Source organism: Canis lupus, chromosome 1 (genome assembly GCF_048164855.1).
Source record: "Canis lupus baileyi chromosome 1, mCanLup2.hap1, whole genome shotgun sequence".
NCBI classification, from domain to species: Eukaryota; Metazoa; Chordata; class Mammalia; order Carnivora; family Canidae; genus Canis; species Canis lupus.
The window spans coordinates 69,455,179-69,480,260 of record NC_132838.1 but is presented as its reverse complement, the minus strand read 5'-3'; the positions used below and the strand labels follow the sequence as shown (position 1 = coordinate 69,480,260).

The following is a 25,082-nucleotide window of genomic DNA, read 5'->3' as shown; positions in this document are numbered from 1 at the left end:
ATACTAAAAAAAAATGCACAAATATCTGTTGGTCTGTTTTTTTCTATTAAGGAGCCCCACAGCATGACCAAAGCTATGGAGTCGGAAGGACCTGGGGTTCAAATCGAGGTTCGACCACTTGGGAGCTGTGTGACCTTGTACTCATCACTTAAGCTCTCTGAGCCTCAGCTCCTTTATCTATAGAACAGGAAGGAAAAAGCACGGCCTGCATAGGATTCCTACAAAGATTCAGTGCGCTGTATGTATGAATACATACAGTATTCAGTAGGTATGATGCCTGGTATGAGGTAAGCACTCAACAGTAGGTATGATGCCTGGTATGAGGTAAGCACTCAACAGTAGGTATGATGCCTGGTATGAGGTAAGCACTCAACCGATGGGACCTTTTCCCGTTGTTAACACCCCATCATCATCACCCTGTTGCAAGGATAAAGACAAGGCAAAGCTTACCTCGGCCACGGTGAGGACGCAGTATACAGACTGATGCTCCGGATCCACACCTTCCAATTTCATGCCAACTTTAAACCCATTTTTGTTATACGGAAAGGACTGATACTGAAAGGCAGAAGGACGGCAGTGTTAGTATTTGATCCTGAGGCCCAGTTACAATGTGAGCAATTAAGTAAAGACTATGAGTCTTAAGTAAAGACTAACCGAATACACGCATAATCCTTAAAAATCCAAAAGGAAAGGACCACCAGGTAATCCAACGGAAAATGAACGAAGACTATGAGCGGGTTACAGAAAAGGAAATGCCTTTACACATCTGAAAAGATGCTCAAGTTCACCCATGGGAGTCATCTGACGTAAAATCATGCTAACATGTTATTTCACCTAATCAGGCTCATAAAGATCAAAAAGTCTGATCAACACAGTGTGGGCAAGGCTCTGGGGGCCCCCGGGACACACGTTCATCACGAGCAGATGGCACAGCCTCTAGCGACCTCGCAACATCAGTACAAACAGCGCATCCTGGTTTTTGTTTTGTTTTGCTTTTCATTTTGAGAATATCAACCGTATGTGGTCGTCAACTGAAATACAATTTTCTTTCTTAAAACACAAAAATATGGGCAGCCCCGGTGGCGCAGCGGTTTAGCGTCGCCTGCAGCCTGGGGCGTGATCTGGAGACCCTGGATCGAGTCCCGCGTCAGGCTCTCTGCGTGAAGCCTGCTTCTCCCTCTGCCTGTGTCTCTGCCTCTCTCTCTCTCTCCCTCTCTCTCTGCATCTCTACGAATAAATAAAATCTTTAAAAAAAAAAACACAAAAATATTACAGACGATGGTTTAAAAGTCACATCGATCTTTACGAATAAATGCAAGAGTCCAAAGAAGTCTGGCTCGAGACAGACCTGCAGTGATGTCCAAGCTGCTCGTTTATCTGTTACGCTATTGTTAACGGCGGTTCAGTGTCACCCTCAAAGCAGGGAACGATGCTCTGGGTGAGTTGGTGGGATGTTAGCAGGTGTGCACTGAGGTCTTTCTCCAAATCTATCTAATAATTCTGTGCTTTCTTACAGATGCCCCACCACCTTACATATAAAAGAGCCTTCGCAGAGTTAAAGTAAGTACTCAGAAGACCTCAAGTTTTTAATTCAAGATGATGAGGCAGGTGGAGTGGAGGGGGCAAGCTTGAGAGCAGGGAGCAGATGCAGACATCAGGACGGTGAAGCACAGGGTCTTGATTATGGCTGAGGGGCACCCATGCCGGGGGAACAAGATGAACCGGAATTCCAGGTGACGGGAAATCCGTCCTGTTTGTCTCCGTAATTCTACTTCTAGGACATTATCAAACACAGGTGCCCACATCGTGTGCAAGACGACAGGCCTCCCGGGTCACTTGCCAGAACACTTGTGTGTGTGTGTGTGTGTGTCATACGTGTGTCACATATGAACACACACCTGTCAGCCTACGGGGAGCAGCTTCACTTGTTACAGAAGAGACCAAAGATGTGTCGTGAATTAATACAAAAGGACGATGAAGGGAACCGTGGACTGAGATGGAATCATTTCCAAACTAAGCTTAAAAAAAAATAATAATAAATAAAAAAATAAAAAAAGCGAAGTGTGTGTGACCTGTTACCCCTCTGGCTGAAGTCGGGTAGGACAGGATCTGTGAACGTCTAGGCTTATCTGCACGTATGGGTTTCCAGGAGGAGAACTGGTGACAGTAGGCACTTACTACTGGGAGAGGCGAATGTGGGATGTGGGGGGGGGGGGGGGGGGGGCCGGGCGGGGGCAGGGGTCTGAGGGACATCCCTCCCATTCTTCTGGTCCCTCTACGGTGTGAACTACATGCCTGTGTCACGGATTTGAGGAATTTGCTGTATTTAAACTTTTCTTTAATGCAAAAAATAAAAAAAGTCTGTTCTACCAAGGATCAAAGTTGCAGAAAATAATTATATAGAAGAAGTTTGTATGTAATGACAATTACGTTTAAATTAAATATCCGTAACGTGGATGTAACCATCACAACATTCACTGTGCATCATTTTCTTAGACTGCCTACGCGAATGCATATACAGCAAAGTAAGATACACATATGAATAGACTTGGACAATTTTTCCTGAAATATTTCACAGAGGTACCTTGAAATACAAATATCTGTTTGTACATTTAATCGTGGTTACACCCCACGATTAAATATGATTAAATAATCTAAAACAAGGTCCAGCTGACTACACCCAATGGGTCAAACGTAGCCCACACCCTGTTTTATAACTAAAGGTTGACCAGAATATAGCCACGGCCCCCCATTACACCTGGTCTGCGGCTGCTCTCAACACAGTAACAGAGCTAGAGCTGCGTCCTTGCAACCGAGACCAGATGCCCCACGACGTCTGAACTACACGCCATCTGGTCCTGGTACAGAAGCACTTAATGACCCCAGGCCCAGCCCAGGGGTGGCCCTTGGTCCCTGTACTCGTACCTGATGTTAAGTCACTCGTGACAACGTGTTTTCATCACAGTTAATGTAATACCGTGGCTTGCTTTTAGATTTTTGACGTGAGATCATATAAAGCTCAGTAACTCATTTTTCATTTCTCCCAAAGCCACAATGTGGACGTGAAATTTCATGCCAGTTTTTCTTTATCTATGAGCTTCTCGGCAGTAGTGGAGCCACTGCTCTTAAAGTTAACGAGTGAAAGAAAGCCCAGTAAACGTGGAGAGGAAAGAGCGTGTGTCTCGGCGGCGTGTGCCCACACGGGCGGCACCAGGCGACGGTGAGCACGCGTCCACGTCAGCCGCCCTTGGACGTACCCCCACGTAGACACACTCATGGAGAACAGTATGTCTGAGAAATCATCCCAAGTCACAGTTCCTAAACCAACAATGGAGACGGCAATGCTAATTCCACATCAGATTTCCAGAACCTTCGCCCCGAGGGACAACGCTTTCCAGAAGGGCCCGTACCTCCTTGAAGAGCTTCGCTGGCACAGCCACGGCTTTCTCCTCCTCCAGGTAGGATGCCCAGCACCAGGCTTTCTTTCCTTTCGGAGGCACACCTGAAAAGCAAGTGAGACTAATAGGACCGGGTTCCCAAACCTCAGAGGTCATACGTGCATCCGGCGGAGTCTCCTTTCCCTAACTACAACTATGCCGGGCTCCTCTTGTCCTTCCTGGCTGGGACTGCTCAGTCTCTTCCTGGCCTCTCTTCTAAGGAAGCAAAAGCTAAGGCGTAAGCTATAGTGCATGACCAGGTAGGATGGGAGAAGAGAGCAGCAGCAGAATGTTGACTAAGTGAAGGAGACAACGCGGGAAACAAGATAGGACAGGGCCATGCAACAAGATGATCAAAAATGCTTCTTGAGGGCGCCTGGGTGTCTCAGTCGGTGAAGCACCTGCCTTGGGCTCAGGTCATGACCTGGGGTCCTGGGATCCAGCCCCAGCTCGGGCTCCCTGCTCAGGGGTGAGCCTGCCCCTCCCCCTCCTTGTGCTCTCTGTCAAATAAATAAACAAAATCTTAAAAAATATATATATAAGACAAAACAAGAAAACAAAACATGTTTCCTGAGACCAAGCAGTGGAGGACTAAGAAGAGGTCACTGCCCCAGGTGCCGAGGGAACGGCTGCTAATTTGCAGGGCGGAGTGGGTGCTCAATTTAGCAGGGGCCAGATTTTGAGCAGAAAAAGAACATGTAAGTGATAAAGACATGCAGTCAGCCAGGATCGATTTTATTTTGGGTTAATTTAACAAACAACAGACATGAAAGGAAGAGCGTAACAGCTTGATGGGCGAAATGAGGGGAATGGGATTTGAACAGGCTAAGATGGAGCTCTGGAAGAGAAGAATGCTGAATATCCAAGGGGGCGGAGAAATAAATGACGGAAGGAACAAGGCCCCAGAAGAGCCGGGCCCTGAAGGTGGACAAGCGGAAGGGAGAGGATGGTCAGGACCTCCGTGAGGCCCTGGGCAGAGGGAGGGACTCGCCCCTGTCATCTCTGTGATGTCAAACAGGAGGTCACCCCCCCAACAACCGAGGGCAGGACAGGGAGGCCGTGTGCCCGAGGCAGGTAGGAAGAGCTGAAGCTCTCTCCGAGGAGAACCTGAGAGACGAGTAAGCAAGGAACGCGTCCCCGAAGGGAGGAGGCGCACGGGCTCCACGGCCCCGTTTGCAGGGACAACACGACGGGATGGGTCAGCAGGGCAGCCGCACGCACGGCAGACACCTAACGTGAGGGGTTGGCAGGCACATGGGACGGGTCAGAACGGCGAGACAAAACCCAGCGGAGGACACCGAGGCCTCTCTGGAGGAGACCTGAGCGCCCGGATCAACAAGGAGGGAAGGTCATCCAGGCAAGTATCGAAGGCAAGGGTCTGAGGACTGGACTCGTCAGGAAAATAAAGTGTTGCCTGAGGAACAATGAAGGAAACAAAAAAGGTTCCACATCAGGGGGTTGTGGTTTGAGAGGAAACATTAAAAACATAGAATCATAGGAAATGAACAAAGCTTCTAGTGAATGTGCAAAAGTAGAAAAAAAAAAAAACCTACTTGATGGAAAAATATAGGCAGATGTCTTCCTGTTTGCGCCAACAGTACTCAGAAGTTACTGATTTCCATTTTTTTCCTTGTCTACTTCTTTGAAACCCTGATTTTTACTGACAGAATTTAATGAAAGAAACCCCCGAAACAATGCCTTAGCCGCCCTAGCATACGTTGCAATTAAGACGAAAACGTCTACCCGCGTGAGGTATTTTCCACTTCACAAAGTCACAAGTAAAGCCTTTCCTTCATCAACTCACCCTGCTTCAGTACAGCCGAGTCACCCCGTCTTTTCCTTCGGGCTCTCTGTGAACCCCTCAGGATCCGCCCGTCTTGTTTGTTCTCCTACAGCAAGAAAGGAAAATTATGGAATTTAAAGGCTCACAAAACTGGCACCAATGAAAAGTTGGAGAGCTGTCAGAAAGCGTTATTATTTTTTGTACCTTTCTTCAATTTCACTCCATAACTTTTAACGAAAGTAAGAATACAGGTCATTTGAGAACTGTGTTGCTTTTGGCCTAAGCTCATTACAAAACAAGAACTTCTCCAAGAATCACACTCTGCAACAGCACAGATACTGCTCCTGCCTTCTCGAAACACTTTCCTCCTAGGGCCCCTTGACCACTTTGTTCGGATTCTCCCCACACGCCACCGGCCTCGTTTCTCCATCCCTTGGCTGCTGTCTCCCCCAGCCTAGTTCCTTTCTCCTCTCTGCTGAATCCCTCCTCTTGGGTTTTAAACATCATCCGTTGCCCAGATATCCCCAATCCGCGGCCCCCGACCTCCTCCTGACTCACACTCACACACCCGACTGCCCACCTGGGATCTCCACGTGGGTACCTGACGAGCGTCTCAAACTGACGATGCCAAAGGACGCCACATTCTGTGCTCCGGTCGTGCCTCCCCATCCTCAATAAATGGCATCTGTATCCAGTCAACTGTTCAAGCCCAAACCCAAGTTACCCCGGATTCTTCTCTCTCCCGTGCGCACCCTGATGACCCTGCCTCCGACATCGACTCTGAATACAGGGACATCTACCCTACAGAGCCCTCTTTCCTAGTCTGCTGCAATCACCTGTGGGCTTCCCTGACCGCATTCTCGCTCTCACATGCCAACAATACAATCGGACCACTGCATTCTCTTGCCTTCAACTTTCCAGGGGCTTCCTGTCACCACAAAACAGCATGAAACCCCGCTGCCCTAGTTTCTCACAAAGCCTTTCATGGCCTGGACCTCTTACTCCACCCTCCCTCAACCTGTAAGGCTCAACTAGATCGTCTTTATTTCCACAAACAAAACATGTCACATGTGTTCTGACCTTAGGGACATGACGCTAGCCATCCCCTTCCCCAGGGGGACTCCTCAGTCCTAGTTTTACAAAGCTGATTCCTTCTTCTTACCCAGATCACACTGTTCGTGCCACCTTCTCCGGGAGGCCTCCCTGACGCGTCCACGTAAAGAAGTCAGCCAGTCCTCACGCCCTACGGTACTTCTCAGCACAGCACTTACCACAGGCTGCATCATCTCCTATTTATTCTAAGTCCCCTAAGAGAGGAGACCCTGTTGTCCTGCTGCCATACATCCCTGTGTCTGGCTCCTGGGAGAGAGACCAGCAAATAACTGGCTGCTCAACACTGATCTGAAGGGAAACGCTCCAAGACCTCCAAGTTCCCATTTCATATGGGGCCATTAACATATACTTTAGGGATAAGATATTTATGTTTCAACTGGCACACTGTGGATTAGTTTCCCCTAATGTACCCGACGTTTATCTGCCATTGTCTACCTACTCTCATAGTCCTCGGAGATCCGTCTGCAATCTACCAAAACGGGACTCACATTTTGGCATCGAGAGGAGCCGAAGATTCATCTGCAAAGCTGAAGATTTTGCTCTTATTACCCCTCCCTCTCTCTCCAGTGACAAATTTCAACACACCTGACTTCTTCAGGTTAAGGGAAGGCTGCTATTATTTATTATTCTCATTTTGAAATGGGGACAGTGACACTGAGACACAGAGTCACGGAACCAGCACTGGATGTCAGGTAGCTGGCTGCAGGGCCAGCGCCTCTGACCAGGGTGCTACTCTCTTGAGAAGCACCCCTCTGCTCTTTGGGTGCACAGGATACTAACCATCTCATCATCTCTGTCTTCTCCATCCTCCTTGGAGTCGGCTTTCAGAGATAATTTTGGTTTCTTCTTCCGACTACACTTAGGATCTTCTTCCTCGTTGTCTTCTCCTATGTCCCTTTCTTCCTTCTGATCTCTGTTGTGTTTATAAAACCAAAATAGTGACAGGAAACAATACCTATCAAACATCTACATGTTGATCATCTCACAAATTAAAAAAAAAAAAAAATCATCCTCCAAAGGAAAAACACTAACCACCAGCATAAGCATGTAGGTAGGCATTAAATAGCACAGTGAAGGAACAGCTGAAACCACCGTCTCATATGACACTTCCAAGTAGAAAATGGAAATTAGCTTATGTATTAATTTCAAAAGGGGATCAGCATTATATGCGAAACAGGCTCTAACAAGTTTAAAACGTTTTGCCTTTCACATCTGCCATCCATACTAATAAAAGAATCAATTATTTAGAGATGTTTTGGTCTTCAGAGCGACTTTAAGGCAAAGATCTAGTAATTATTAAGAATGACAAGTGCGACTGACAAAGGCCAAGTGTAACTTTGTAAAATAAACGTTGGCCAACAAAAACAGACAATTTCCAGGCCTATGCTGGTTACTTATTTGTGGTCCACGATTATATGAAAAAATACACCACATGATTAGCTGAACTTTGTCAGCCAGTCCCCAAATGGCCGAGTCACACGGTACCGTCAGCCAGAGCTGACGCTGCTGTCCCATAATCCACCCTGTGCCCTGAGGTCTGCGGTGGTGCAACTCATTACACAACTCCCTAGGCCATCTTCATTCAGCTGCTTCCCAATTTGTGGTGGCTTTGTTTCATTTGTGGAGTTTGGGCTGAGTTACCTAAGAACCCCCCAAGGACAAACAAAACTGTTTTTCCATAAACATCAGTATCATTAAAATGTAGGTAGCTCAGAGAAATTCCAGTGCTCTCAGCGAGGGAGTGCTGGATGGACTCAAAGGCTAAAGAAAAGAGGCAGGGGGTATAGCTGCAGGCAGGACTTTGGCAGTACAACTCAGAGTGGATGTGACTGAAGCCCGTAGGTCCGGTAATGGGGTCAGGGTCCATGTGCCTCTGAGATGAAAAAGGGGCATGAATGGGTGACAGCTGTCAGAGAGCCTCTGTATTCTCAAGACCATGACCTTGGACTCTGAAACCCATTTTGTAGATGGAACAGGGCAAAAACCTACTTGTCTTTGATATGTCGGGCACAATTCTGGCTGCAATAGTTTCCTCCAGAAAGACACTCATCTACGTTGCCATACTGACAACAGTTCTCACAGAATTGAAGCCCTTCTACTTTCACCGGATCCTTCAACCTGAAAGGCATCCCGGTCTTCTCTGAAAAGACTAGAAGATGAAAAGGAGAAAACAAAACAAAATAAAAGAATTAGAATCGTGACAGAAAACATTCCAAAATACACTTAAACTTTTTCTTCTAATAATCTTGTTGTTAGCGACACAATAAGAGAATAATGTTTGTTGAATGAATGATTACCAATCTACAGTGCTTGGAGGGAGAAGGAAAGGGGCGTGGGCAGGAACTGCTCAAATCATTTACATAAGAAAAAATATTCCGTAGAAAAGATAAAAAGTTCACCCAAAGCTTTTTCTACAGAATTCAAAGTAAAATAAAGAAAACTTCATTACTAAATCCAGAAGATGAAACTGTCAACCTACAGAATCCTATTTTATAGATGAATCTTTGACAAAATTTAAGAAGGATCATCTATGCTATTCACCTTTTGATGAGTGGTTTTGTTCTACTAAATTGGTTAAATCATCATCTATGTGGCTTTTCAGGTGGGAGATCTTCTAAATCGTAATTATCCAAACCATTTAGGAACTCAGACTTCCTTTTGCCTGAATTGTAAGGCTAATCATTCATTCAGCAAACATTTATTAGGCACCAATTTATGCTAGACACTGATAATGACAGTACAGACCTTGCCCAAGAGAGCTCACAGTCTAGAAGAGAAGACAGGCAAGAAAGCCAGTATTTATAATAAAATGTGATACATGCAGTTAAAGCATGAACAAGTTCCAGAAGTAGTAAAGAGAGAGAAGTGATTCACTCAGCCTGGGATGAGATCAGGGAAGGATTTTCTGATATAAAGCCTCAAGTGGGTTTTGAAGCCTGGAGGAATTTACCAACTGGACAAAGACAGAAACGGCTTCCCAGCCAGAAAAAAAACAGTATGAGCAAAGGCAAAGGAGCATGACACCACATGACGTGTTGAGAGAATTACGTGGAACTCAGTGCTGCTGGCACTGCCAGCCCACGGGGTACAGAGAGCAGAACAGAGAGCGAAGAGACACAGCAGGCGGGGGGGGGGGGGGGGGGTGGCACGCCCCCCGGGTCTCTGTATGTTCAGTTACAGAGACCGTAAGAAATCAGTGAAGTGTCAGAGAAGCGATCTACCAAAGTTTCTCTGATTTCAAGGTGTGGGATTAGAAGCAGAGTGATTCTCTAGGTGGAGTCTGCAACAGTTGAGGTGAGAGCTGGTCGGGGGCTACATGAAGGCAGTGGCAGTGATTATTAGTAGGAAAAGCCAGATCTGAGACATATTTAGAAATAAAAACCAAGAGGACTGAGTAATATAGGCCATGGGACGGGGGGGAGAACAAACTCAGGATGACTCCTAGGTTTCTTGCTTGTCCACTGGGTGGTGGATGGTGCTACCACCAACTGAAGTATGGGTTACAGAAGAAAGAGCAGGCTTGGGGGAAGGGGAGAAAGAAATAGAAAATGAATCGCATTTCAGACATGTGGAGTTTGAGGTACCTGTGGGACATCCAGGTGGAGATGTCCAGTAGGCAGGTGGAAATACGGGCCTGGCACTCGGGGGAGAGGTCGGGGCTGGAGATATAGATTTAGGAGTCATCAGCATATAGGTGTTAGTTACAACCATCGGAGTAGATGAGAAAAAAAAGTGGCAGGCGTTTGGCTAAATCACCTGGGCAGGCTATTACGACACTGGCTCTACTTGGTAATTTCCAATTAACCTTGCGCTAGTACAGGTCTGGCATTAGGAAAGAAGACAGTTTACGGTTACTTTAAAATGCAAAAGTTGGTTCCATATGAGTCTTGTCATAGAAATTTACCTAAGAACACGGGACATGAAAATCACCCCGGATTTTCAAAGCTCCAGCCTATTACAAAACCCAGATATTCTTACTGCACAGCACTCAGGAGGAGGAACCGGCCCCGCCGACGACCCGTTCTTACCTTCCTGAGCCGTCGGTACCATCCAGGTTGTGGTAGCTGTTGCTTTTTTAACATTCTCCATCTCGCTCTCATCCGTGATGACCTCCAGGGCTCCGAACTCGTTGACCCGAAACTAGCGACAAGGGAGACAGGCAGTTAAGCAAAGCGCGGGGTCGCCCTACAAGTCCGCGGAGGCGATCGCATCTAGGGGAGGCCTCGGCGGACACCAGGTCCTTCGGGTCTACTGACATGGGGACGGGGGTGGGAGGGTGTGGATGGGGGGAGCCGGAACAGAGCGTGCAGAGTGCTGCCCGGGAGCCGCGGTCTTGGCGCCGCTGCGGGCCCGCCACGTGCTCGCTCACCTCTAACACCAGCTGCTGCGGCGACTGGTTTTCTTCCTTGGTGTTCCTACTGGCTTAGCCATCAAAATTAGTAAAAGAGGAATGACTGTTTTCCCAGGAATCAACTTTTCTCCCCCAAGGTCACCTAGTCCTAGAGAAGGAAATCCCTCTTCCAGAAATAATGACCGGCACTCGCGTCCCTGCCTCCCCAAGACCAGGCCAGGCGGGCTGAAGGCCGAGCTACGGGCCCGAGCGCCCCTTTCTCCCACCGTCCTTAGAACCTCCGTCCTGTCCCCTCCACCCGCCACAACAGGAGCTGAGATCTGAGCAAACCCGTAGGCCACAGCCCAGTTCTATCACTAAAAGTTACAGACATTCTGATGTAACTCTGACCCCAAATACTAAAAATTTCCTCTCACCTCAAGACAAGCCTCAAACCAATCACGTTTCTGCAACAGCCTGGCTGTAGTGTGCACGTGTTGGAGGCTTAACCATCACCCATGTGCAGGGACCACCCCTCCCACCCTCGCGGAGACAACTAGGTTCACTCTCCTACTGATGAAGTCCAGAGTCTCGCATATTCTTCTGTCTTTCCATAAAACAGAATGGCATTGAGGATCCACGCGTTTTGACAGCGAGGTGAAAAACCGGAAAGCTCGAAATTCAAAAGATCGTAAAACTTTTCGCTTAAAGTTTCTAGATCTTTTGCAGAAATCTATGTGAGCGTGCACATATGTCAACTTAGGACCTTCCATTTTCCAGTCTAAAATATCTGCTTAGTCAATATGCCAAAAAAATAATTCATTTAATCACTCACATTGTGCATGTACATCGGAAAAAGCTGAAGCGAAAATTACTATTTTTTCCACCAGGAAAACACAGCACCTTAAAAAATGTTATGCACATACTCAACAATGATTAAAAGCTTTTTGACCTGACAAAGCTGAAATGCTTTAAGAAAAGTGACAATGTTTCCTACTACATATTTCAGATACGAGTTCTCAGGTAACACGTGCGTACTACACCTAGTGTGCACACCCAAAAATGTTAGTCTAGGAAGTGGCAAAAAGGTAATTGAAAGGAATAGAGCTAAAGGTAACTCTTCTCTTTGGGAAAAAAAATAAAGTTTACCATGATCCACTCTGAAAAGGGAATATTTCAACCTAAAGCTGACAGTACCATCTACTGGGCAAGGGTAGAAAAAACAAGCCATAACGATTACTAATTAATGATATTAAAAAAACAAGACAGAAAATCAATTCTGCATGAAAGTTCAACAAAACGATAGGCATGAACTGTGCCCTTCAGTCCAGGTGAGTGATTTTCCTTTTATTATACGCTGATGTTGATTTATACACCTCCTTGAAAAATACAAAATGTGAGAAACAGCACGGTTTGCATTTGACTGAAAGTGTCCTGTCCTGGGTGGAAGCCTCCAAACCTGCGAGGCAGCCTGCGCTCCCGGCACCCCGGGAGCGTGCCCCTGAGTGGGATCCTTAAGTAACAGTTCAGAGTTATGACCCTTGGAAGCTTTAGGCTCAACTACTCTCAAGTTAAAAAGGTAATATTCCCACAATACAACAACCAATCCCAGTTATCTTTTCCTTCTAATATTTAATATTTATTGCCATTAACTGACCCACAGCCAAGGCATGAAGTAAACCTGTCACGACAATGAGGGACAAAACTAGGGCCTGCAAGCCAGGGATCCACAGTTGGGACTTCGGGGGAATCCGTGAATCCCGTGAAATACCTGCAAAATTATGTCACGGGCACATATATATTTCTCTGGGGGTGGGGTTGGTATATGGGGTTTTCATCATATCCCAAAAAGCATCCTATAACCCTGAAAAGGTAAAGAACATCTAGTCTCACCAAAGTGACTTTACCTCCAGAATCAACCTCAAAGTATTTTCGAAGTACCCTACCATATGCAAAAAGACATAGGGATCAATTTTGTTTCTTTTCCCTGGCATCTCAATTGGGATTTATCATCTTCCACGATGTCACTACTGTAGGAACACTGGATAACACAGGCCGTTAGGTGCCGCCCACGTCACTGGAGCTCCGCAGACGGAATTCAAGGAAGACTGACTGATACATTCCCTGACGTTTTTTTTTTCACCCAATAAAACACTTAGGTTTTGAAACGGGGAACACTTTTATGAACAGTTTTAGAGCCACAGAAACTTGAATTACTCCACCTTATTTCTTTTTTTCGAAGTTACCAGTTCTTTTAACTCAGACATCTAAAAAGCCGCATAAAAATTTGTCGAGTGGCTCCGATCCATGACGGAGAACATCGGGAATTATAAACTACACAGAAGAGACTTAGTAAAGCACATGAAACACATCAGCTGCCGCTGTGACCTGCCCTGTTGGGGGATGCGTCCGGGGCAATCCGACAACAATCGGGCCTGGAACACGCGAGGGGTGGCAGAGGTCTCGCTCATCTGGCTTGGCTGGAACTACCTTCAGTTGATTCCATCCTCCTCTTCACCTTTGCTCGCGGAGGCCAAGGATCACGCGCCGATTTCTGCCCCCATTTAATCACAGATCATTCAGAGACGCTGCTGAGGTCACTAGCTTTGTTTTATTCGTTTCAACGTTGACATGTGAGTGCTACTCACCAGTCTAAGAGCAAAGACACCTGGTAACTAAACATCCTGGAGCCTCAATCACAAGGCAACACTGTACACCAAGAATGCTGTGAATGTTCCAGTTGGGTTTCTGCGCTGCTGTTGTAGGGTCTTGCTCTCAGCTAAGCGGCAACTATTGTTTTTTTATTTAAATTCAACAAATTAACATATATTACCAGTTTCAGAGGCAGCGTCCAGTGACTCATGAGTTGTACGTGACACCCGGAGCTCATCACATCCTGTGCCCTCCTTCGTACCCGTCACCCAGTGGCCCCGTCCTCCCCCCGCCCCGCCTCCCCTCCAGCAACCCTCACTGTCTCCTATGAGTCTCTCATGTTTGTCTCCCTCTCTGATTCTGTCTTGTTTTTCCCTCCCTTCCCCTAGGACCCTCCGTTTTGTCCCTCACGTTCCTCCTATGAGCGAGGTCGTAGGAGAGCAGGCTTCCTCTGCTGACTCGGTTCCTCGGCGTAACAGTGGCAACTCTTCTCACTGGACGAGATGCTGTCGCTCTCGGGAGCGCACGCGCGCTTTGCTGCAGATGCCAAATGGCTAAATCCTCGTGACCTAGAGGAACGATTCTGCGTGGGTCAGTCTCAGACATCACTTGGAAGTTCAGAGCGAGGGACGCGGGGGCAGGGAGTCCCCCGAGCCCCTCCCGCCACCAGGAGGCTGGCCCGAGAAACGAATCTACCGGTACCAGCTTGTGCCGTTTTCCCAAGTGGTGGGCAGTGTGGCGTCTGCGAAGCCGGTCCGAGCAGGTGTCCTGCCGATGAGGCCCGACGCCATCCCTGCCGCCGTGAAGATGTCTCCTCTGCAGCCCATGGCCAAGTAGCGCCAGGAGAACGGATTCCCGCGCCAGGAAGGCCCAGCCTTAGCCAGTTCTGCCAACACCTTGACCTTGAGTAAACGACGGAGCCGCCCTGGGCCTCGGTGTCCCCCTCCATGAAGCAACGACAGCGAGAGGAAAGACCTCCAAGGGATTCAACGAACGATGCAGATGGAGTGGAGTCAGTGGTACGTGTCCACAGTCGGTGTGTCCAGCGAGGGCCCTGGTGACCCGGCGACATGGCGCAGTGCACACGGGCCAAGGCCCAATGCCATGACTGGGGCGGCAGGAACCACAGAGGGGCCGTGGCCGGGTGGCCGGGGTGGCCGGCAGGCCTGAGGCTTTTACGCAGCAACGTCCTCTCAAATCGGCAGTGAGTTAAGCACCTAGAAGGTGTCCCCACATCGGCCAGGGACCCCCGGGCGGGCACCCATCATGCGGCCTGTCCAGGAGAGCACCCCGCTTGCTGGGGACCCACATGCCGCCACCTCGAAGAGACACAAGCTTCAGTGACGTACGATGGCCAAGGCACCATGTGAGGGACTAGACCTGTTTTGTTCGAAGTTCTTTCTTAACATCTTGGTTTTGGGAAGATCAATTTCTCAATCAGAACCTCTTAAGCAACTCAGTAGTATCAGGAGCAAGCGACTTAGAAACCCTAAGCGACTTAGAAATCCTCACAATCAACTGGCTCACCCCTGAATCTCTGCAGATAAAAATGGTTATAAAGTAGAAAAAAAATTTATGTATTTATTTATTTTTTTTTAGAAGTGGGCTTTCAAACTGTCTACAGTACATACAGTGAATTGGATGCATGGCAATTACCCAGGTAATTAGATGAGCCTAAAAGTCAAATAAAAGACTAGATTATAATACCCACTAAGTGCCTTAATTGCCTGATTACCTTAATAAAAGTAATAGGTTAATTCTTAAAATCCATTGCTTAGAAAACCTTCAGGCAATTTAAATTTCTTAGGGATGGAGAGTTCAAAATCTAACTGAACAAAAAACAAAAGTTATAAATTTCATCATCTACCTTCTCACACACACACATACACACACACACACACACACAAAACAATTGAGAAGGGCAGAAATATACAAGGAAATACAAGAATAAAGCATTAAAAAAAAAAGGCAGCTTACATAATATATCACAAAGCCAGAAAAGATACAATTTGTTAAGTGCTTTCCATATGTTATTTTTTTCTATCGTTATAACCACCTTGTGACATAGATCCTATTTCCTCATTTTATGGATAAAGATTCTGAAACTTAGAAAATTTAAATTTAAATAACTTGACAAAGCTCATGCAGCTACTATAAGGCTGACATTAGGAGCGTCTGGAACAGTTTTGCTTTCTCACAAATTTTCAGCACTCGATTCCCATCGTATCTAATCCAGATGAACATTTGGAGAACGTTAGAGCTGATAAAAAACCTTAGTATTCATTTAATTCCTTATTTTACCAAAGAGGAAACTGGCCCAGAGAGACTAACGGACTTGTTCAAGGTCATACAGAACTAAAACCCGTATCTCCTTTCCAGATTGCACTGAACCTCTCTGCAATATTTTTTGTTAAGCCAGACTCATAAATAGATATGTTGGCACAGTGTAGTTAATTCAACGTAACCCAACTGAAATCTAAGTATTTTCCCCGTGACAGGTTGTCCAAGTCTCACCACTGAGGATGAACTAGACTGGGCTTGATGGAGATGCTCGTGGCGTAGCCACTAAAAGGTACTGGATTGGGCAGCCCGGGGGGCTCAGCGGTTTAGCACCGCCTTCAGCCCAGGGCATGGTCCTGGAGACCCAGGATCAAGTCCCGCGTCGGGCTCCCTGCATGGAGCCTGCTTCTCCCTCTGCTTGTGTCTCTGCCTCTCTCTTTCTCTGTGTCTCTCATGAATAAATAAATAAAAATCTTAAAAAAAATTTTTTTAATGAAATTCAAAAAAAATAAAATAAAATAAAATAAAAAGATAAAAGGTACTGGATTCCAGGCAGCCAGTGTGAGGGGGGCAGGACTTGCTAGTCAAGATAGGCCAGAGCACTGAGTGCTACAGAGGAAAGCCAAGTGACAGGCAGCTCGGGTGATTCCACGTTCAAACACCTGAGTGACCAAGGACAGACACAAAGTCTGAAAGGCCACAGACGGGTTCAAGGTCCCGCAGATAGGATCAGAGCAAAAACAAATTAGAAATGAGAGGTGGGGGTGATTGGCTTCCCCGATGAGCACCTGCATAACTAGGTTTTATAGGGCAGTGGATGCGGTCTTGGGGTGGGCTTACGGGAGGCCTGGGGAAGGGGGTTGGGTGATCACGCAGTAAAGGAGCTCGAAGCAGCATTCTCTGGAGAAGAGTTCTCATCTATATAGAAGCAACCTGGTTTACAGGAAGGACCAGCTTTCGAGCAAGTGATTACATAAAAAATCCATATTTACAGTATAAATAATTTAAGGGAGGAGAATAGCCCTGTCTATTCAATATTTTAACATTATCCAGTTTTTAAACAAGAAAACTAGGGCACAGGGAATGTGGTTATTCATTAAAGTTATCAAGTTCACTACTACAACACCCAGGAAGCAGGGCCTTCTAAGCCTGCCGCCTCCGTGCTGATTGTCCATCATGACAAAGTCAAACCTGGGTGATCCTCTGGAAGCTGTAACTCAGCTCCTGCGGCGTAAGCACACGCTGCCACCCCAAGTGGCGAAGGCTTCTGCCAATCTGCCAGCATTTCGAATTGTCTTGAAAATTTACTGTAGCAGAGATCTCAGCATCGTAGAAACCCAGCGCGTTATGCTTGATGCTTTTACTTCTCGTTTCACATGTGCAGTCAAACTTATTTTAACAAACACACACAGTTGCACACACAGACGGAGCTGTACTGAATAAAGACCTCTTACCTTTAAGTCACTTCCTGGTAATGTGCCTACTCCATCTTTCCAGTCCATAACACTGAAGACGTCAAACTCCTGGCCACTTGCGCTAGACGCAGATTCAGTCATGGTTTATTTTTGAAACTGGAAGGGGAAAGAAGGCTGATCATGTAATAGTCTACATACAGATCGGTTTTTATTCTAGTGGCCGTGGCCTCAGTTTCCCCTAACCACATAATTTTCTTTATCACAATACCCCATTATCCATAGATCTAAAAATACGTGCTTCAAAAATATCATTCTTCTCTAGTGCAATCCCTGGTAAATTACAGAAGAAAAAATATTACTAAAACGTAGAAGCTAAAAAGTGTCAATTTTTCTATTCTTAAAAACGAATTCACTGTTTCACAATATAGTCACTTAAAAACTCATGAATTGCTTGGGGGCATCTGGGAGGCTCAGTCAGTTAAGCATCTGCCTTTGGCTCAGGTCATGATCCCGGGGTCCTGGGACCCAGCCTGTATTGGGCTCCCTGCTTCTCCCTCTCCCTCTGCCACACCCCCCACTTATGCTTTCTGGCTCTAGCTGTCAAATAAATAAAATCTCTAAAATAATAAATAAATAGGGCAGCCCCAGTGGCACAGCAGTTTAGCGCCACCTGCAGCCCAGGGCATGATCCTGGAGACTGGGATTGAGTCCCGCATCGGGCTCCCTGCATGGAGCCTGCTTCTCACTCTGCCTGTGTCTCTGCCTCTCTCTCTTTCTCTTTGTGTCTCTATGAATAAATGAAATAATATCTTTAAAAATAAATAAATAAACAAACAAATAAAATAATAAATAAATAAAATAGAATTTCTTGCCTATTAAGTAGTTTGTTGTTATTGCTGCTTTAAGATATTGAAAAGAGAAGGGGTATAGATAAAGCACAGGATTAATATTAAATGTTAATAAAATAAAACCATTCAGATAATAAAAAAAAAAGAACAAGAAAATTCCAGTCCATTAGGACTGTCATCTACAGTAACTTTGTCAATTAGGTTTGTTGTATCAATTCAATGAATTCACAGTGTGATTGATTCTTTCAGTAAACTGATTTAATTCAGCTGAGATACCTGCCAATCTGATGTTCTGAAAAGTAAGGAAGTAGTCTTAAAATATACAGCAAATACTAAGGCTACGTTAAGATAACCAAGTCAGCCACCTAAATTGTGATAATGCTTTTTATTTGCATTTTTTTAAATTGCAAAATGGTTTTCCATGATCACATTGTTAGCAGTCACATTGATGTTGTCATTCTGAGACCATTGTCTATGTGGCATGGGATAAAAAAAAGTAAGTCATTACGCTGATGTCACTGATAAGCAATGAAAGATGGATAAGTCCAAAATTTGATTGAAAGTATCAGTATGAATTCATAATGCACTGTAATCTTTAAAAATTATGCATGTTTCCTAGCTTTGCCCACTGACAAAATCTGGAAATAGCCACCGGTCAACAGGAATGAGTAGCTAAGTGCTCGGACTGTGATCTCTAAATACCATTTTTCTGAGGTCTTCTCAGAGAAGGGGCTGATTTCTGTTCGGTGACAGGAAATGTGCAAGAGGAGTCTGGAATATCTTGTCAACCAAAAGCAAGGAAGCTATCAAAGACAACGGAGGTCATATCAAAAGGTCTTAGAGGCCAACTAACAAGAGCAGAAGAGGCTCCTGCTGGCCAAACCAAGGATAGGATTCCTGCAATGAACTGAAACACGTCAAATAAGTTTAAATCCGGGAGTTCATACTGATACTGAAAACAAACCAAGTGGGAAGCCCAGGTGGCTCAGCGGTTTAGCGCCGCCTTCAGCCCAGGGTGTGATCCTGGAGACCCCGGGATCGAGTCCCACATCGGGCTCTCTGCATGGAGCCTGCTTCTCCCTCTGCCTCTGTCTCTGCCTCTCTCTCTCTGTGTCTCTCATGAATAAATAAAATATTAAAAAAAAATAAAATAAAAAACAAAACAAACCAAGTGATCACCTTTTGGGATAAGACAACTCATTACCTGGAAAAATAAATAAGGATTTACCCTGCCCCCATATTGCAGGAGACCCACGTGAACCGTATCTCAGGGGAACCAGATCATTCACTGGTGAGAGAAGTGTCAAGTTAGAGAGTTCCTGCTAATAAATAACGAAGGAAAGACAGAATCATTTTGAGTCCTCGATCAATTCATGGCTTTGGCAATGGCCACCACTGACCACTACGAATAGAAACCCAACACCACCTATGAAGTAGTCTTGCCGAGAAAAAAACAAAATCATGCCCAGTCGGATCAAATCTATTTACAGGAAATACCGGAGACAAAGGGCCATGTGAAATCACACCATAAAAATACGTAAGTAGTAAAATTCAGATAGTCAGAAACTCTTTAGCAACATTTCTCACAGACCCTGGGAGGACCTGAGGCCCTTTCAAAAGACCCAAGGAGTCAAAACTATCTTCATAAATAGCATCTGCCTTCTTCCCTACGCTGACCTCTGCTCTGATGGTACAAAAGCAATAGTGGTTTTGTGGAACTCCTGGAGTGGCGGGGGGCACCCCACAGCAGGGGGCATCATTGCATCCTTTACCACCACGTACGTACGGGAAACGAATGCCCATTTCGCTACAGATCATCCCTTGATGAAGCAGAACTTTCATTAAGTCTTGATATTTGAATACATCTCTTTTTAATATTCTGTGTGATGAAACGGGAAGCACACATAAAGCCTCGGGTGTGTCAAATCACCAAGGAAGAGCACCTGTGAAGCATGTGCGACGCAAGCTGAACAAGCGGCTTTTTCCATGGAATGCCATTTCTTTAACAAACTGTGTTCACTCAGGTTTGGATACTGGGCAAATACTTTGTCAAAGATAAATAAAGTGAGCCTGTCAACGTCAAGGAAAACACTGACAGCGTTTGTTGCTGAAGATACAGTTTGAGCATTCGAGGGAAAAACCATGATTTGGGAAAATGTGTATCTACTACCATGAGCTTGACAGCTTCCCAGTAGCTAAATACTCTTCTAAGGAGATGGGTGGTGATATTCATGAATAAGATTTTTAAAATATTTTATACTTGACATATGTCAACATTTGGGAGATTTGCATAACTCAGTGAAGCAGTATTTTCCAAATAACCATGCTTGATGTCACTAAATTATGCAGGGAAAGGATCCACTCAAAGTGCATGACAGACCAATGGATTTTTAATTTAACAGAGTATAAAGAATTCATCGTCAGAGTTTCAAATTGCCCAACTTACCTTTAACAAACTACCACTTGTCAACTTTTGGTGTAGTATCACAGCAGAATGTCCACCATTCATGAGAAAGCTTAACATGCTCCTCCCCGTTTCCAACCCCACATCTGTGCGAAGCAGATTTTCTTCCTACACTTCGACCAAAACAACATATTGCGACAGACTGAATGCAGAAGCAGATATGAAAATCCAGTCATCTTCCATTAAGCCAGACATTAAAGAGATTTACAAAAATGGAAAACAGTGCCCCCTCTCTCATTTTTCCATTTTGGAAACTATGATTATGTTTCATTAAAAATATGCAGACATATATTAATATGATAGGTTTGCTGCCATTTAAAAAAAATTCATTTAAATTCAATTTGCCAACACACAGTCTAACACCCAGTGCTCATCCCATCAAGTGCCCCCCTCAGTGCCTGTCACCCAATCACCCCAACCCCCCCACCCACTTCCCCTCCAGCAACCCTTTGTTCATTTCCCAGAGTCAGGAGTCTCTCATAGTTTGTCTTTCTCTCTAATTTTTCCCACTCAGTTCCCCTCCTTTCCCCTATCATCCCTGTCACTATTTCTTATATTCCCCATAGGAGTGAAACCATATGATGACTGTCCTTCTCCGATTGACTTACTTCACTCAGCATCACAGCCTCCAGTTCCATCCACATCGATGCAAATGGTGAGTATTTGTCCTTTCTGATGGATGCCATTATTTTTAAGTAACTAGTTTAAATAATCTACTCTGATTTTGAATATAGGCAATATTAATAGATACAACGCGCACAAACAATAGCTCTTCGGGGTTTTCAAGAATTCTTGAGAGTGTCAAAGAGACTTGAGGGCCTCTGCTGTGTAGGATAAGAACTTGGCTTTCTGCCATGTGGACACATACACACACACAAAGCAAGGAGTAAAAAAAAAAAATACATGGAAAAGGAAATCTGAAATTTAGATTAAGAGATTTAAGAGACATATTAATAAATCACAATATCATAATTCACAGATTTGTTTGGACTCTGATTCAAACTATTTTTAAAGACGACAATGGTTAGACAGGAAGGGAAGCATACATGCCAACTGGCTATTTGATGATATACAAAAACGCTGATGGTGATGGCCTGTATTTTCAAAAGAGGACTTCATCCCTGTCAACTGAAATTGACAGATGGAATGATTAAGTTAGGAATTTGCTATAAAGAAGTCAAAAGGCTGAAGTGGTGAAATAAACAGGCAACGTGCTGGTAATTCTCAAGAAGCGGGAAGGGCCCACAGCAGTTTATTATACTACATCTTAGGTTTGTACGTGCTTGAAAAATTCTGTACTAGAAATATGTTTTAAGTGCAGTCTCTTTAGATACATAATGTACATTTATTTTTAAATAGTCAAAAGAAAACCTGTGTTTCTCTGAATCATAGCTGGCTTTGTTGAAGCTTATTAAATACTTCCATATTCTTTCCTCCTTTGTCCCCTTTAAATGAGAAAATGTCAGATGTTACATATTTTTTTTTAAAGATTTTATGTATTTATTCATGAGAGACAGAGAGAGAGAGAGAGAGGCAGCAACACAGGCAGAGGGAGAAGCAGGCTCCATGCAAGGGAGCCCGACGCGGGACTCGATCCCAGGACCCCAGGGTCACGCCCTGAGCCGAGGGCAGATGCTCCACCGCTGAGTCGCCCAGGCATCCCTCGAATGTCACACAGTAAGTCTATTTCTGATCATTTCAAGATTTATACGGTCTGAATTTGAAGCAGATTTCAGTACCATTAGTCTTAATCCTTGAAACAGGAATGAAGACGTGAAGGCCTGAGGAAGCTTAATCTAAGACACGGTGAAGATACTAAGTGAATTAACACTTGGGCTGAAATCCTCTGACTTGTACCTCACGACTTCCCTAGTAAGTGTGGTAGGAGTGGCAACTTTTTCTTGATAAGACAATAGTGACAGAATAATCGCCCCCCCCCCCCGCCCCGTGTATAAACTGAGCAAAACCTGAGTGATCCACTGAAAACAGTTTGTTCTCTCTCTAATTACACTCGCATCTACTCACCAGGTACTCAGTGTCAAACATAATACGTATGCTGTTGAATTTATTAATACAATCTCGCCTTCTTCCAGAGAAGGATTGAGAGCAGCAATTTACATACATCATTTCCTTTATTTCTTTCCCACAAAAAGACTGGGTATCCCTCCAGTCTACACTGAAGGAAGTGAGTTGCAGAGTTCAATAATTCACCCAAAAATATATTTGGTGGCCCGGCCTAGATGTGAAGCCAGGTCAGTCTGATTCCAACCCAGGCATCATTCTCAACCATTGGCCTGTCTGGTCCCAGAGTGTCATCTCTCTAAGAATCTGGCTAAACCTACTTTTTCCTATGTTACTACGTAGACATGACAAATCCAGAAATCAATTTACTAGGGCCGAAGCTCTTGATGTGTATCAGAGCAGCGTGTATCCTTTTAATGAAATCCCATCAAGGGACGCCTGGGGGGCTCAGCGGTGGAGCTTCCGCCTTCAGCCCAGGGCGTGACTCTGGGGTCCCAGGATAGAGTCCCGCATCGGGTTCCCTGCAGGGAACCTGCTTCTCCCTCTGCCTGTGTCTCTGCCTCTATCTGTGTGTCTCTCATGAATAAAAAAATAAATCAAATTAAATTAAATTAAATACCATCAAATATACGCTTAGTGACAAAGTGTCATTAAGACCCATATACAACAGAAATAGAATTTCAGTCTTTTACCACCTAAAAAGCATAAAAATGCATAAAATTCACAACAGTAAAGTCTGTGACTCGGAGAAGGACCAGAAAGCTGGAGAAACCTAAAAGTTCGCACTGTGTGAAACCTGCAGTAAGAAGGTGACACGTTTTTTGGAAATACTTAGAATTTGCTCTTGTTCCACAAACACTCTACAAGCACACACCTAAAATCTATGGACACTTTTTTTCTATCCATTGTTTCGCTTTAAGGTCTGTGAACACTTTGTATCAAGTATCATAGCTTGAGAATATTTACCAGGTTGCGTCTCCCATGATGGGATTCTGAAGCCGGATGGCCACTCGCGCTCTCGCAAGAAGTCTGAGCGCCCAGAATGTTTCCCATCACCTCTTCACCAGGCAGGACAGCCAGCAACCAGAGCTGTTTTAACAGAAGCTGCTTCTGCAGAGCACCTAGAGTCTTCCCACCTAGCTTCCAGTCTGGGGCTGTGCACACTTGCACACACACCAAGCCCTCCCACTTCGACCCCTGGGGTCCTGAGAATGAAGCATTTTTTTTTTCTTTTAGAACTTAGAATTGCTTTATGTTTTCTTTAACTGTCACCTGGCGCTGCTCCACAATCCCGTGTGTAACCTGTATTCCACGGACCATAAGAAGCAGGTAGGGAAGAGAGTCGCTCACGGTGCTGAGGTTTCCCAAGGAAGCATCTCGAAAGTGCGCCGTGACGGGTCCCAACCTCCCCTGAATCCTACATCTCCGCCACTGCCGACCGACAGGCCAACGGCAGAGAGGACCACGGTGGGGTTCACATACCTGGCAAACACACCACTGCAGCTTTTGATCTTTCAATTCCCGCTGGCTTCCCTACAAGGCTGGGAGCGGCCGAGGTCAGGGGTTCGGAAGCCCCATGTGCTCCTACCGACGCCACCGTCGGCAGCTGACGGCTTTGCCCAAGGCAGAGACCATGACCGTTGGCACTAATTCAAACAGATTAGACCTTTATGGAACAGTTTACTTTAGCTTTTACTCATTTTTAGTACAATCTTCTTGCCCTAAACCTCCAACAAGAGGGCTAGGAGACCTTAGACGGCACGCACCACCGTCCTCAGAATTACCTTCTCTGGCTCTCTCCCTTGCACCATGCCTTGCCTCCAAACCAAAGCTGTGCAGCTTGCTTTTCCCTTGGGACATCTGATGAATGAACTTGCCCGGTCTCTCATGTAAATAAATCCCCGGAAGCTCCAACTGACCGCATGCCACTGGTTTTCAAGAAACATCAGGCAATCAGGAGATTAGTTAGTATCTTATATTAAAAAATTCTGTTACGCAAATATGGGCAAGCAGGCCCTCTCGTGCATTGATGGCGACATTATAAATGAAAACAAGCTCTCCGGAGATCAATTTCCAAGAACACATCCTCCAACTCAGCAGTTCCCCTCAGAAATTTATTCCACAGATAACTCACACATACATAAAAAAAAAAAAAAAAAAAGGTAAAATGTTACTCACGGACTACAGGTCTGGTTTATAAGGTCAAAAATTTGGAAACAATCCAAAAGTCCCATCAGCTGAGAACAACCACGGTATATCCATACGGCATCTAAAGCCATCATAAAAAAACGAGGACGCTCTTTACATTCCGATAGAGAAAGAGCTCCAATGACCAACCGACTCATTAGTTAGGCCCAAAATTTTATGTTTTCATGGCTGTTAATTACCTGAACCTATCCTGAAAGGAGAACAAATGTAACTCTCTCCCAAATAAATGGACATTGGCTTGAAAAGGGAGGTGCAGATTCTGAAATCTTCAATAAAACCTACTAATGACTAAAAATGACAAGACGCTACCGATATTCTAATTTTATGCCAGGTTTAGAAACTGTGTGCTACCGTTTTTATAAAATAAAAGGGGGGGATGTGTATATATGTATATATAACGTGTATTATTTATACATGCGTACATGCTCTCCACAATGATCCATCAGATGATCATCCATCACGGCCTCCTGGAAAGGCCAACAGTCTGCTGAAAGAGAGCCATGAGACAGACTCTTCTCTCTGGACATTCC

The 25,082-nt window shown here is 45.2% G+C and overlaps 1 protein-coding gene across 8 annotated transcripts in view; it reads right to left on the bottom strand.

Moving 5' to 3' along the window:
- The window catches only part of L3MBTL3 (L3MBTL histone methyl-lysine binding protein 3), a 120,795-nt gene that overhangs the window by 79,386 nt on the left and 16,327 nt on the right, over window positions 1-25,082 (bottom strand). For 5 of the 8 annotated variants that reach the window (XM_072833856.1, XM_072833875.1, XM_072833893.1 and 2 more), the window contains exons 3-10: window positions 17,050-17,166; window positions 10,362-10,473; window positions 9,918-9,992; window positions 8,323-8,482; window positions 7,114-7,246; window positions 5,242-5,326; window positions 3,411-3,502; window positions 451-555 (exon numbers count right to left, since the gene is read on the bottom strand). In XM_072833856.1, the coding sequence (XP_072689957.1) occupies window positions 451-555; window positions 3,411-3,502; window positions 5,242-5,326; window positions 7,114-7,246; window positions 8,323-8,482; window positions 9,918-9,992; window positions 10,362-10,473; window positions 17,050-17,151 (864 nt within the window). In that variant the 5' untranslated portion in view covers window positions 17,152-17,166. Of the gene's footprint in view, window positions 1-450; window positions 556-3,410; window positions 3,503-5,241; window positions 5,327-7,113; window positions 7,247-8,322; window positions 8,483-9,917; window positions 9,993-10,361; window positions 10,474-17,049; window positions 17,167-20,304; window positions 20,436-25,082 lie in introns of those variants that run through there. The other 3 variants (XM_072833914.1, XM_072833919.1, XM_072833904.1) reach the window with 2 other exon arrangements.